General features: G+C 36.8%; 1 protein-coding gene and 1 pseudogene across 2 annotated transcripts in view; both read right to left on the minus strand.

Annotated features, from left to right (window-relative positions):
• The window catches only part of DOCK11 (dedicator of cytokinesis 11), a gene marked incomplete at its 3' end in the record, with an annotated part of 157,159 nt that overhangs the window by 15,592 nt on the left and 126,339 nt on the right, over positions 1 to 15,228 (minus strand). Inside the window, exons 46-48 of the mRNA XM_011948698.1 lie at positions 7,712 to 7,834; positions 3,127 to 3,240; positions 2,448 to 2,594 (exon numbers count right to left, since the gene is read on the minus strand). Coding sequence (XP_011804088.1) covers positions 2,448 to 2,594; positions 3,127 to 3,240; positions 7,712 to 7,834 — 384 coding nt within the window. The remainder of the gene's footprint in view (positions 1 to 2,447; positions 2,595 to 3,126; positions 3,241 to 7,711; positions 7,835 to 15,228) is intronic.
• LOC105516479 lies at positions 929 to 1,454 on the minus strand (annotated as a pseudogene). The gene has a single exon (XR_001002495.1). The product of XR_001002495.1 is annotated as a ubiquitin-40S ribosomal protein S27a pseudogene (transcript).

The following is a 15,228-nucleotide window of genomic DNA, read 5'->3' on the forward strand; positions in this document are numbered from 1 at the left end:
CAGGTGTGGTGGTGGGTGCCTGTAATTCCAGCTATTAGGGAGGCTGAGGCGGGAGAATTGCTTAAACCCAGGAGGCAGAGGTTGCAGTGAGCCAAGATGGCACCAATGCACTCCAGCCTGGGCAACAGGGCGAGACCCTGTCTTGAAAAAAAAGAAAAAGAAAAAGAAAAGAAAAAAATATGTATCTTGATAGGTTCATATGGACACTTACAAATCTCTCGTGCTTTTTAATGCCTAGGTGGTTATATCCATTATACGGGTAAGACCACCATTTCTTCAGCCATATGGACAGTTAGACTGCTTCCAGGTTTTTGCTATATAAATTTTGTGGCAGTGAACAACTTTAAACATATATATTTATATGTGTACATCTACAAGATAAAATGTTAAATGTGAAATTGCTGGGTCCAAGGACACATACATTTAAAATATTGGAAGACATTGCCAAACTCCTCTTCAAATTGCCTTTGCCCTTAAGCAGATTTTGTTCTTTGGCAAGGGAAAAGAGTATTTTAAATTTTTACTTTCGCACATTGAGAAAACAATAAATATATTTTAAAAGCAGGAACTGCTTATTATGCCTGTTGCCTATAAGGAACTACTAAAATATGATACATAACAAACATCAGGGGTCCAGCCACCTGTTGTGGTTTGTCACTAGCATTCTTTGGCCCAGTTTTCAGAGGCAGAATAAGGTAGAAAACTGCATGTTGCACAGAAAGTCTGACTTTTCGTTACCTTTTCATTTATACAGTAATCAATATTGTGGGAACAAGTCTAACACTATCTGGCTGCAAGGGGAGAAAATCTTCTGTTGTTTCAATTCAATGAAACAACACAAAATAGTGAAACTGATAAGAAGTAGAGAGTGTTTGCCATATATTACGTTTGAAACTACCACCAAATCTTTTTTTTTGTTGTTAGTTCGTGTCTTTTATTAACTCATACAGTTACTTGTCTTCTGGCTTGTTGAAGCAATAAGTCAGACAACATTTCCCACAATAATGTCTGTCAAAGTGGCTTGCCATAAACACCCCAGCACCACATTCATCAGACGGGCACTCTTGACGAAGGCGACTAATTTTGCCATTCTTATCCACCTTATAATATTTCAGGACAGCTAGCTTAACCTTCTTTCTCTTGTGCTTACTCTTCTTGGGAGTGGTGTAAGACTTCTTCTTCCTTTTCTTAGCACCACCACGAAGTCTCAACACAAGATGAAGAGTAGACTCCTTTTGAATATTGTAGTCAGACAAAGTACGTCCATCTTCCAGTTGCTTGCCAGCAAAGATCAGTCTTTGCTGATCAGGAGGAATTCCTTCCTTATCCTGGATCTTGGCCTTTACATTTTCTGTCATATCCGAGGGTTCAACCTGGAGGGTGATGGTCTTCCCCGTAAGGGTTTTCACGAAAATCTGCATTTTGGTGGCGGCTCCACCACAGATGGCGGATCGAAAAGCTAAATCTATTTTTAAACGTCTTAGGTTTATGTTTAAGATAAAGTCATCTCCAAGAGATATATGTAAGTCTACAAAGTGAAGAGATTATTTTCATGGTAGACAATGAAGTGTCTTTACAATAGCCATGGGCTTTTTCACTATGGTAATGCTTCCTGCTAGCTTTTAAGTGTTCTGCATAGCACTGTGCATATCATAGTCACTCAGTAAATATTGCTGTGGATCCAAATCTTGAACTTTGTATGTCCTTCCTACCCTTAAAAATCAGCTCTAAGTCTGGGCACACCCAAGGCAACTAAGGACAGTCAGGCATTCCTACAGTGCTTCCCCCAAATCCTGTCTATAGGGAACTATGCATTTCCTAGGAAAGGGCCTCTCTTGCTATGATGTAAGCCTTCTCACTATGCCTTGGCAGGGCCCAGTGGGATGGATAACTTTGAGAGTAAGGCTCAAGGATCTCTCCTAAACCTATTTCATTGCAAATGTTAACTACAGTCACTATTACTGAACTAAGGACATCTTAAAATAAAATGTGTGCTCCAAGAGGATTTTAATCATGATGTAATGGAGAATCATGATGTACAATAGCATTTACGATAATATCTAACCCTTTAGTGAGCACGTTAGCTTATTATTAGCGAATGCTTTTTATGTACCAGGAAAGTGATTATACTTTCCATATATTAACTCATCTAATCCATACAACAACCTCATGAGGAAAATACTACTATTATTATCTCCACTTTATTACTAAGAACGATGAAGCACAGAGAGTTAAGTACCTTCCCCATGGTCACACAGCTAGTGAGTGGCAGAGAGTAGAGATTTGAAACGTGTTATCTCCGACTCCAAAACCCCTGTTCTTTCTTTTATTATCTGGAAAGCTCTGTTTTCATGCTTCTCTACCAGTTAAAAAAGGAAAAAGTCAGGAGCAATGTACAATGCCTGGAACTAGCAAATAATGATTTCAAAATGTAGGGTATGTGTTACCTTGTCTGAATCCTGAATTATTTTGACATTCTCCGTGCCAAACTTTTCACCATAAAGTTTAACAAGTCTCAAGGAAATTTCTGAGAGGCCAGTGAGCTTTGGTTCTTTATAGATGTACTCCTTTCCATCTTCTTCTTCAAAAAAAGACTATTATAAAGTTAAACAAATAATAACTTATAAATAATATGAGCAAACACAACATTTAAAGAAAATCTATTAAATAGCTAGTAATAATATATTTGAAATATTTTGAATAATATTACTAAAAGTCCCATGCATGTATTTACCCTTTGAACTTCAAATACATGAGAATTTTCAAATTCCTGATAATTTTCAAATTTATAATCATATAAACATATGGTCTGAGGAAGATTTCCAAACTAGGTTTTTTCCTTCCCTGTACACTTACCTGTTTTTTATTTAAAAGTTTTGACTACTATATGTTTAATTTAAAAAGCTTAACAGAAAATGAAACTGACAGAAATCAAAACCTTCTCTATCGTATTCCGACCTGAAGGATTTAGATATGAGAACCAAAGTGAACTTTATACATACAAAAGAGGCTCTCTGCTGTTGTAATAGGCACTCTATCTGGACAGAATCCTAGCTGCTACAGTAAACTAGTAATTCAAAGGTGAATGTTTAAAAAGGAAAACGTTATGAACTCAAGTACACTTACTTGGCCATAAAAGGCAACTCTGAAGAAAGTGCCTAAAAGTCTCTTTTTTGTGTGCATAACTTCCAGAATTTTTGTGTAAGCTCCATGAAGAGTTCTATAAACTTGAGTAAGTTTCTGAAAAATAAAAATACACAAATCAGCTTTGTTTTTTTGTTTAATTACTAAATGTCTTCAAGATGAATGTACAAGAATAAAAAGCACCAGTATATTCTTTTCAAAATGGTCTTGGTGGGGTCATTCCTACTCATCTCCCTTTGTAACAATTAGACAGTCCTCAACAACTTTAGGTCTAAGGGTAGAACTTAAAATGGTAAAATAACACTGTATTTCTTTTTAAAAGAAATTTCTTCTAAAAAAAAAGGGGGGGGCTACATGTGCAGAACGTGCAAGTTTGTTACATAGATAGATGTGTGCCATGGTGGTTTCCTGCACCTATTGGCCCGTCCTCTAAGTTCCCTCTCCTCACCCGCCACCCCCCACCCCACAACAAGCCCTGTGTGTGTTGTTGCCCTCTCTGTGTCCATGTGTTCTCATTGTTCAACTCCCACTTATGAGTGAGAACATGCGGTATGTGGTTTTCTGTTCCTCAATAACATTGTACTTTTTAACATCATGCTTCATTTTATTCACATCTCAATGGACATTTTTAATTTTGAAATATTGTATTATCAACTACTATTTTCTAGGGTCTCAATATTTTTAACCGAAAGGGCAGCCAAATGCTTTGCTTGAGCCCTCAGGTAGAGAGACATGAGAATAAACAATCCACGTATTTAAAGAGAGAAAATAAAATGCAAATATAACAATAAGTAATGGTGTAAGCTGCAGTGAGGGCTGCTTTTATGCAAGTTCACAGATATTTCCAAAGGATATGTTTTTCTGCACTTCCAGAAAAAGAGAGCACATTGTGTAAAGAACATTATCAAAAATGTGAAAGATGACCTACAGAATGGAAAAAAATACATGCAAATCACAGATCTGATAAGGGTTTAGTACCCAGAATATTTAAGGACTTCTTACCACTCAACAACAAAATATATGCAAACCAATTTTAAAAATGGGCAAAGGATCTGAATAGACATTGCTCCAAAGAAGATGTACAAGCAGCCAAGGACACGAAAAATCACTCAATCTCATTGTCATTAAGGAAATGCAAACCAAGACAATGAGGTGCCACTTCACATGCACTAGGATGGATTTTACAAAACAAAATAAAATGAACAGAAAATAACAAATGTTGGTGAGGATATGAAGTAACAGGAATCCTAGTACACTGATGATTGAAACGTAAAATGGTACGGCCACTGTGGAAAACAGCTTCGTGGGTGTCAAAAAGTTAAACATAGAATTACCAAATGATCCAGCAATTCTACTCCCTAGTATATATTCAAGAGAATTGAAATTATATGTCCACACAGAAACTTGTATGTGAATGTTTACAACAGCACTATTCATAACAGACAAAAGGTGAAACAACCCAAATGCCCATCAATGGATGAATGGATAAACAATCTGCAGTGTATCCATACAATGGAATCTTACTCAGCCATAAAAAAGAATGAAGTTCTGATATATGCTACAACTGATATATGAACCTCTAAATATTACACTAACAGGCCAGGTGTGGTGGATCACGCCTGTAATCCCAGCACTTTGGAAGGCTGAGACAGGTGGATCACTTGAGGTCAGGAGTTTGAGACCAGCCTGGACAACATAGTGAAACCCCATCTCTCTTAAAAATACAAAAATTAGCCAGGAGTGGTGGTGTGCGCCTCATAGCTTGGGAGGCTGAGGTGTCAGGATCACTTGAACCCAGAAGGCAGAGGTTGCAGTGACTGAGATCACGCCACTGTACTCCAACCTGGGTGACAGAGTGAGACTGTGTCTCAATTAAAAAAAAAAAATTTGCTAACTGAAAGAAGCCAGACATAAAAGGTCACATATTATATTATAGGTTGAGTATCCCTTATCTGAAATGCTTTGGACCAGAAGTGTTTGAGATTTTGAAATATTTGCATTGGACTTACCAACTGAACATGTCTAATCTGAAAATCTGATATCCAAAATGTTCCAGTGAGTATTTCCACTGAGCATCATGACCATGCTCAAACAGTTTCAGATTTGGGAGCATTTATGATTTCGAATTTTCAGATTAGGGAGGCTCAATCTGTATTCCTTTTAAATGACATATCCAGAATAAGCAAAGCCAGAAAGCAGGTTAGTGGTTATTGGAAAATGGGAGTGGGGTGGGGAGTAATTACTTAATAGGTATGGAGTGTTTTTCTGGGGAGTTTTAAAACTAGAAAGAGGTGGTGGGTGCACAACACTGTGAATATATTAAATGCCACTGACTTCTATACTTTAAAATGGTTAATTGTATGTTATATAAATGTCACCTCAATAAAAAAGGAAGAACACACAAGCTTCTTTCTCTAAAATTCTTCCCATATTTTACAATTGAGCTCAATTGGAGGGAAATCTTCCTTACCTTGGCTGCTATCTCTGATAGTTTTCAGCTCATTCCATAGAGATACACTGGAAAAGTATGCATCAGTGTTCTATTTTTTGGTTTTGTTTTGAGATTGGATCTTGTTCTTTAGCCAAGGCTGGCATGCAGTGTCTCAATCATAGCTCACTGCAGCCTCAATCTCCTGGACTCAAGCAATCGTCCTACCTCAGCCTCCCAAATGGCCGGGATCACAGGCGTGCACTACCACACTCCAGCTACATCAGTCCTAAACACAATTACTTCATCTATACAGAGTGCTAGGGGATTTATACAGACTCTTACACCCCTCCAAGGAAATAGGAGTAGTTCCCCTATAGAAAACATAATTTTCTTTAATGTGTAGAGAAGATATATTTTTCTTTCTTCCCTATTGGTCGGCTAAGTAGCAAAAGGCTCCCTGGGTTTCTAACAGCCAGAACTTCCTTCATCCTAAGAGTCAGAAAATGGGGACTTTATTTTGAAATTACTACAAAGGTTCTTCAGATGTAATGCTTTGATAGGAGGGGTAATGGCAAATCTAGTTTTGTCTCATAGGCTATTCTTTGCCATCTGTATGACCTATACTTAACTTCAGCTTATTACTATATTCACTTGAATTCTACTATGAGTTTTCAGGCATGCCCCATTTACACCAAACGTATGGCAGAGAGAGAGGAAGACCTAGAATCTGGGAAGAAAAAGTGAGTTTGATCAGAGCCAGTTTGGAGGAGAGACAAAAACACTGCTCAGATTATATTAAATCTATGTGTGTTCACTCTTAGAAACTACGTCAACAAGGAAAGGCCTAACTGCTTTATTTAAGAATAAATTGCCTTGCTTTTTAAAAATGGCTTGAATCCTAAATCATCCCTTCCCAGTACAGCAGCGATAGAAATTATGATATGGACTAAGAGACTTGAATATCTAAAAAATCATGTTTAGTGCTGGTAGCAATTGTTGTTCATGATACTACTATACTTTATTAACTATACTTTATCAATAGTTTATCTGACAAGTCAAAATTTTAAAATTCTCATAATAGGGCTATTACTAGTGTATTATTACCCACCCCACTGTCATCTGCCAGCACCTTTAGTTTCTCCACTGAATTATAAAGAATACAATCATGTCTATGCCTCTTTCCTGGGTAACGTGGAAATTTGACAGCTTTTTAAAGTGAAGGTTTAGTGAAAACAACACTGATTATTTTGTGCTCTGAAAGAGGGAAGGTTGCTAGATGAAAATATTTTCAGGCCCGTCACAGTGGCTCATGCTTGTAATACCAGCACTTTGAGAGGCTAAGGCGGGAGGATCACTTGAGGTCAAGAGTTCGAGACAAGCCTGCCCAACATGGTGAAACCCCATCTCCAATAGTAATAACAAAGATAGCGGGGCATGGTGGTGCATGCCTGTAATCCCAGCTACTTGGAAGGCTAAGGCAGGAGAATTGCTTGAACTCGGGAGGTAGAGGTTGCAGTGAGCCAAGACTGTGCCACTGCACTCCAGCCTGGGCAACAGAGTGAGACTCCATCTCAAAAAAAAAAAAAAAATTTTTTTTTTTTCAGAACCACTGGTCTAATTTAAATCTCAATTTCTATTTTGGATATTTTAGCTTAATTTCATTTGGAAAACATAAATGAATATAAGGTAGGACTTCTTAAGTTTCACTTCATTTTCTTTTCATAAGCAGGACCAGAGGAAGTTTTACGTTGTTTTTAATTGACGCATAATAATTGTACATATTTATGAGGTACAATTTATGGGGGGAATGTTATTTCCATACATGCCACCATTGTGTAATGATCAAAACAGGGTAATTAGTAAATTATCATCTCAAACATTTATCATTCCTTTGTGGTGAAAACATTAAAAAATCTTAGGATTTAATAGCCTTTTTAGGGATTGTCACTTTGAAATTGGATGTCAAAATGATAGACTATCTATATTCTATGATAAAATACAAAAGTCATAATCTAATGAACCTTATATTCTTCAGAGGACATTGAGTAGAATAATAGTAACAGAACTATATTACTGTTTTCCCTAAAACCAAAATAAAATACATAAGTCAATGATAAAAATGTTCAAATTGCCTACCTCAAACTCACGACGTTTCTCATAAATTGGAATGATCAACTTGGAAATCTCAGAAATTATTTCATAACGTTCTGCCTTCCATAAGCCATCTACACATTGTTCTAGCAACTCCAGCAAGACTTCCTGCATTAAGAGAAAAATCCAATTAGGAATTAAAAATAGTTTTAGAGTTTTGGACAAATAAATTTTGAAGCATTTCAAGTTGGTAGAAAACAAACAGATGGTACTAAATTCAATGAGATGCACAAAAGGAACATATCTGTGTGACAATATTTTATAAATCAAATGTTTAAAGTTAAAAACATTCTTAAAAATATAAAACTGATGTTAACAATAGTAAACTATGATTATTTTGTTTATTCACATAATGAAGATGTTAACTACAGTTGCAAATGTTAACACATAGAGAAAGAATATTTTTAAAAAGGGAATATATTGTTTATTCCAAATTGAGGATGTCTGAATGTCTAACATCCATTTTTTTATATTAAAACAATATTTACCTATATCAGTCTTAAGAAAAATTGACAACATTTTCAAATACTGTGTTGGTGATTTAGGTGTTTATTAAAATGATTTGATGTTTTAAATTTTTTTTTAGTTTTTATTTTTGTGGGTTGGTATTAAAATGATTCAGTTTTGATAAAGAACACTTCCCAACTGATGGTTCTAAAATTACTGAGAACGATAGGATAACAGCTCAAGATAGAGATCACCAGCCCTGCCAGAATAACAGTTGCTATAAAACTCTTTTGTGAACCATCATCTCATGTTCTCGACCATGAAAACATGAAGCCAATTACTGACGCTACCCATAAGTCATAACAGCCTGTTTCTATCTTAAAGAGATGCACTTCAGACCTATAGAACTGATCGCTAAAACAGCTCTTCCCGTATGTCCTTTAGAAAATCGAATTCATCATCTAGCTCTTATACTTGTGTTTCCCATCTTGCCAGTGGCAATACCCTATAGACCCTTAGGTAGCAAACTAAGCGCAGTTTTGACTTGATCATCTGTTATGGGCTGAATTGTGTCCCCCAAAAAGGTAAGTTGAAGTTGTAACCCCAAGTACCTCAGAATGTGACCTTATTTGAAAACAGAGTCATTGCAGATATGATCACTGAAGCAATACTGGCGTAGGGTGGGCCCCAACCCAGTATGACTGGTATCTTTACATGAAGACAGAGACACACAGGGCGAACACCACGCGACTACAGAGGCAGAGAGTGAGGCTGGAGTGATGCAGCCACAAGTCAAGGGAAGTCAAGGAACAACTCTTACCACCAGAAGACAAGGAAGGTTTCTACCCAGAGTTTCAGAGGGAGCATGGCCCTGACAATTTGACTGCATATTTCTAGACTCTAGAACTGTGAGACAATAAATTTCTCTTGTTCTAAGCCACCTAATTTGTGGTACTTTGATGTTACAGTCTTAATGCTACAGCCTGAATGTTTGTGTTTACTCAAGAATTCATATGTTAAAATCCTAACCCCCAAGGTGATGGTGTATTAGGAGGTGGAGACTTTGGGAGATGACTAAGTCATGAGGGCAGAGCCCTCATGAATGGGATTAGTACCCTAATAAAAAGAACCCCACATAGTTAGCTCACCCCCTTCCACCACATAAGGGTGCAGTGCGAAGATACCATGTATGAATTAGGAAGTGGATCCTCACCAGACACCAAGTCGGCTAACACCTTTATTTTCACCCACTCAGCTTCCAGTATAGTGAAAAACACATTTCTGTTGTTTATAACCTACCCAGTCTCTGGTATTTTGTTATAGAAGCCCAAATAGGCTAAGATATCTACGAAACTATTACACCCTCTTTCTTTACTCATTCTCTAATGAGTTCATTACCAAGTCCTGCCAGTTTTACTTCCTAAATATTTCTCAAATCTGACCCTTTCTCTCCATTTCTCTTATTGCTAAGGTGCAAAATTTCCCTATTTTTTTTCTTAATTTATCTTCCTGCCTCCAGTCTTGGCCCTTTCAAATACATCTTCCACACATCTGCCATAGGGTTCTGATTAAAATGCAAACCTGAGAGTGTCACTCTCCCTTTCTTAAAATCTGGCAATGGCTCCGCATCACTCACAGAACAACGGACACGCTCCTTCATGTGGCACCCAAAGCTTGCAATGATGTGGCTGATACTTCCATAATTTCATCATTCATCATACCAAACTTTGTACTTTATAACAACAGTGGACTAAGTAGTTTCCCTGAATCACAATGGTGTGTCTTAGCTTTATGTCTTTGTTCAGGCTGTGCCTTCCTCCCTTTAATCCCTTCTACTTGGTTAATCTCTTCAAAACACTTTAGGTATCACCTTTTCCAGGATCCTTCTCCTTATCAATACAGAGTAGGCAAGACACTACACATCTTTTTTTCTATTTCACTAAGTTTTTGGTAAGGATTTATCACTATATTTGTACATTATTTACATATTATCTACATGTCTGACTTTTCCAATAGGCTATGATTCTTTGAGAGTAGGGATAATATTTTACTTATATTGGCTTTTCCAGTAATTACTTCAGTGTCACTGGATAGTATATGTGAAATAAATGTTGCTACTTGAATAAAATATCTATATATTAATGTCTGCTAGCCAAATTAAAATTTCCAGCAATTTTGGGACAAACATTGGGGGAATTAAAAATAAGGTACACACTTAGTATGAATTATCCCAGGAATGTAAAGTTAGGTTACAATTAGAAAAAAATGTAATATACAACCACATAAACTGAATAAAACAGAAAAATCATATCTCTTTCAATAGATGCAGGAAAAAAGCATTTACAACACTTAACATCCATTCATGATATTTAAAAATAACTCAAGAAACAAAGAACAGAAGAGATCTTCCTCAATCTGATAAAAGGCATTTACTAAAAATCTAAAGGCTAGACATGTTTCTCCTAAGATTGAGAACAAGTTAGAATGTCTGCTCCCACCACTTATATCCAACATTCTGCTGAAGGTTCTAGCCAGTACAGTAAGACAAGAGAAAAAGAGAAAATGCATACAGGATTAGAAAAAGTCAAATTGTTCTGTGCATATGGTATAATTGTGTATGTAGAAATCCTAAAAAACATACAAACTACGGAAACTAATAAGCAGACTTAGTAAGGCTGCAAGACATAAGAGCAACATACAAAATCAATTATATTTCTATATACTAGCAACAACATATTAAAAAATGAAAATGTAAAAGCAAACAATATTATTTACAATAGCATCAAAACATCACATATCTACCAATAAATCTAACCCAAGACTTCTACCCTAACAACTACAAAATATTATTGGCAGTTAAAGATAACCCAAATAAACGTTCATTGATTGAGAAATTCAATATTGTTAAACTCTCCATTCTCAGGCTATTTTGAGGAAATAGCAAAGATGATTCTAAAGATTATATGGAAATTCAAAGGATGTAGAATAGCCAAAACAACTTTGAAAAAGAATAAAGCTGGAGGGCTAACACTACCTGATTTCAAGACTTAAGTTATAGTAATCAAGTGTGATACTGGCATCAAGATGGGCAATGGAAGAGAACCGAGAATCCAGAAATAGCCCACACAAATATGAAGAACCGAACTTTTGACCAAGGTGCCAAAGTAAATTCAATGTGACAAAAGGAAAGTCTTGTTTTTCCCCAAATGGTATGTACCACCTAACTGTCCAGAAAAAAAAAAAAGCTTTGACCGCTATCTCATTCCATGCTCACAAATGAACTTTAAATATATTACAGACCTAAAGAAAACTCGGAAACAAAGTTTCTAGGAGAAAACACAGGACAACACTATCAGGATCTTGAGGTAGGCAAAGATTTTTGGGACCAGATACAAAAAGAACAAATTATTATAAAATAATAAACTGGATTTCATCAATTACAACCAAATCAAAATTTTCTGCTCAACCACAGACTCAATTAAGAAAGTGAATGTCCAGTCAGAAGCTGGTAAATAAATATACAACACACACATCTTGACAAAGGATTTATATCCAGGAAAGAACTCCCACAAAACAACAATAAAAAGTAGGCAATGTGATTTCTAAAATGGATAAAAGACGAACATTTCACAAAAGAAAATATAAAAGAGGCCAAGGAACACCTGAAAAAGTGGTAGACATCATCGGTTATTAGGGAAATACAAATAAAAGCCACAATGAGATGTTGATTCAGATCTAATATTAATAGAATGGCTAAAATTTAAAAAGATTAGCAATATCAGATGCTAGGGAGGGTGTGGGGCAACTAGAACTCTCATCTACTACTGGCAAACAGTAAAATGGTCCAACCACTTTGAGAAGCTCTTTGGAAATTTCTTAAAAGTTAAATATATATCTTCCCTAGGATTCAGCAATGCCACTCCTAGATATTTACCCAAGAGAAAAAAAGCATATGTCAACAATAAGTCATAGACAGGAATGTTTAAAGTAGACTTATTCATAACAACCTGAAACTGGAAACAATTCAAAATCCCATTAACTGAATGGATTTAAAATTTGTATATAAAGAAAATGGAAAAGGACAAACTTTTGATATACCCAACAATATGGATGAATCTCAAAAATATTAGGTTAAACAAGAGAAGTCAGATTTTAAAAAAGGTACATATTGAATGATTCCATTTATATGCCATAAAAACTAATTCATGGTGATAGAAATCAGATGGTGGAGGTGGGAAGCCTGACTGGAAATGGGCACAAGGGAACCTTTCTCGAAGGAATGGGCATGTTCTATTTTTTTGTTTCCGATCACATAGTTACATGGGTGTATACAACTGTCAAAATTCATCAAATTGTTTAAGATTTTATTATGTATTAATTATATCATTTTTATTTTTATTTTTGAGACACAGTCTCACTCTGTTGCCCAGGCTGCAGTGCAGTGGCACGATCTTGGCTCACTGCAACCTCTGCCCCTGGGGTTCAAGAGAGTCTTGTGCCTCAGCTTCCCGAATAGCTAGGATTACAGGCCTGTGCCACCACGCTCAGCTAATGTTTATATTTTTAGTGGAGACGGGGTTTCACCATGTGGGACAGGCTGGTCTTGAACTCCTGGCCTCAAGTGATCTGCCTTCCTTGGCCTCCCAAAGTGTTGGAATTACAGGTGTGAGCCACCATGCCCAACCCAATTATACATTAATTATATGTTTAAAATCTATTGCAGGGGTACATGTCATCAGGACCTCCTGAGGCGGTGTCATGGGGAAAAAAAAAGACTTGCAAATCAAGTCAGAAATACATTTTTGGAAACAAGTTACACTGCATTATTACTGGTTTAACTCACATATGTAAATACAAGCACTAAATGGACAACAGTTTGTATTTTTCATTTCAATGTAACTTCTAAATCAGTGTTAGTTTTTTTTTTTTAATTGGCTAGGGTATAAGGAAGAAGCCTTATTATGCAAACTGAAACATAAAGTGGCACTTGATAGAACATGATTCTACCTGTATATATCAAATAAAAGTATGTATAAATTACTTGTAGAACCCAAAAGATTTCCAACAAATACGTTTATACATAAAACTAATTATGGTTTTTGATTATTAAGAAAAGTTACTGCTCTCCTTAAGAGTATAAAAAAGGGTCAAGCTCAAAGGCGTTTCTATGAATACACTGAAGCTACTGTTTAGAAGGCAAGGATATAAGTTCAATTGTACTGAACCAGTTAAGCCCCATGAAATCCCATGAAATCCTCTGAATCTTTCTGCTGTCAGCCTGTAAAACCTGCAGGTCTCTGGGAAATCATCTAACTAAGATCCAGAAACGTGAATTAACTTGTCCAAGGCTACATAGTCAAAAATCAAGCTGGAATAAAAATTCAAGTATCTTGTGTCTCTGTTATGATCAATTAATTCAGCAAACATATTTTAAGTATCTATCCTTGTAGGTTCTGAGGGTAAAAGGACACCAACTTGCCTTTAAGAAATCTCACTGCCAAGTAGGTCAATGATAAAACCTGACATTACTCTCACACTTCATGACTTTTTAAGTTTTCACATGTATTGTGAAGTGACCACAATAGTATTATTGTCCTTATTTTACTGATAGGGAGAGAGACTACATATAAGTAGTAGGTAAAGCTTCTAGGTGGATCATTAAATAAACCAGAGGTAAGTTGAGATTTGTATATTTTAAAAAATCAATTCATAAAGTATTTATGAAGTATGTCACTGTAATTTTAATCTCATTGTTAATACAAGTTTTTTAAGAAATGTAATTTCATGGGACTATAACTGCAATCTCTGCTTTTCTGTGTTTCTTTCTTGTTTTCTATGTTCACACTCTTTGTGAACTTTCCCCCATGGTTCAGTCCTTGATCCTCTGGTCTTCACTCACTGTATTATGTCTAACATTCAGTCTGCTTTGGTTCTCATAAGGATATGACTTCCAGATGTGTATTTCTAACCCTAAACTCTCTCCTTATATTCAGTTCCATATTTCTTTTTTTTTTCTTTTTTGAGACACTGTCTCACTTTGTCGCCCAGGCTGGAGTACAGTAGCACAATCTTGGCTCACTGCAACCTCCACCTCCCGAATTCAAGTGATTCTCCTGCCTCAGCCTCCCCAGCAGCTGGGATTATAGGCAGGTACCACCACGCCTGGCTAATTTTTGTATTTTTAGTAGAGCTATGTTGGCCAAGCTGGTCTCAAACTCCCGACCTCAGGTGATCCACCTGCCTCGGCCTACCAAAGTACTGGGATTACAGTCATGAGCCACTGAGCCCGGACTCGTTCCACATTTCTAATGGTTTGATGGTTATTTCCATATTGATAAGCTTTCACTTCAAAATCAACTCACCTATAAAATGAAATTCATCATTTTTCCTGCAAAACCATCCATCTATCATTTCTCCTTAAGCTCCAAACCTGAAATCTTAGAGCTACCTTTGACCCTTCCCCTCCCACAGCCAGCAAATCATCATCTTTTCCTCACACAGTTTCCTGAATCTTTCACTACCCTGGTTTAAGCCTTAACTACTTGTATCTGGATAATTAGGGCAGCCTTCTCTCTAGCCCCTGCCTCTAGCTCCTATCCCTGTATCTTCAATACATTTCCCACATCATCACCAAATTAGCCTTCCCTCTTCCTTGCTTTCATCTAGTCATTATCCTGCTCAAAAATCTTTGAGGCCAGGTGTGGTAGCTCATGCCTGTAATCCCAACACTTTGGGAGGCCAAGGCATGCGGATCATGAGGCCAATAGATCGAGACCATCCTGGCCAACATGGTGAAACCCCCATCTCTACTAAAAATACAAAAATTAGCTGGGTATGGTGGCGCACGCCTGTGGTTCCTGATACTCGGGAGGCTGAGGTAGGAGAATCACTTGAACCCGAGAGGCAGAGGTTGCAGTGACCTGAGACTGCTCCACTGCACTCCAGCCTGGCGACATAGCAAGACTCCAGAAAAAAAAAAAAAGACTTTGATACCAATTCAATATTCTACTGAAGAAAGCCCAAACATTGAAAGTTTCTCAAAATCTGGCCTCAAC

This window comes from Colobus angolensis, unplaced genomic scaffold (assembly GCF_000951035.1).
Source record: "Colobus angolensis palliatus isolate OR3802 unplaced genomic scaffold, Cang.pa_1.0 Scaffold282, whole genome shotgun sequence".
Taxonomy (NCBI): Eukaryota; Metazoa; Chordata; class Mammalia; order Primates; family Cercopithecidae; genus Colobus; species Colobus angolensis.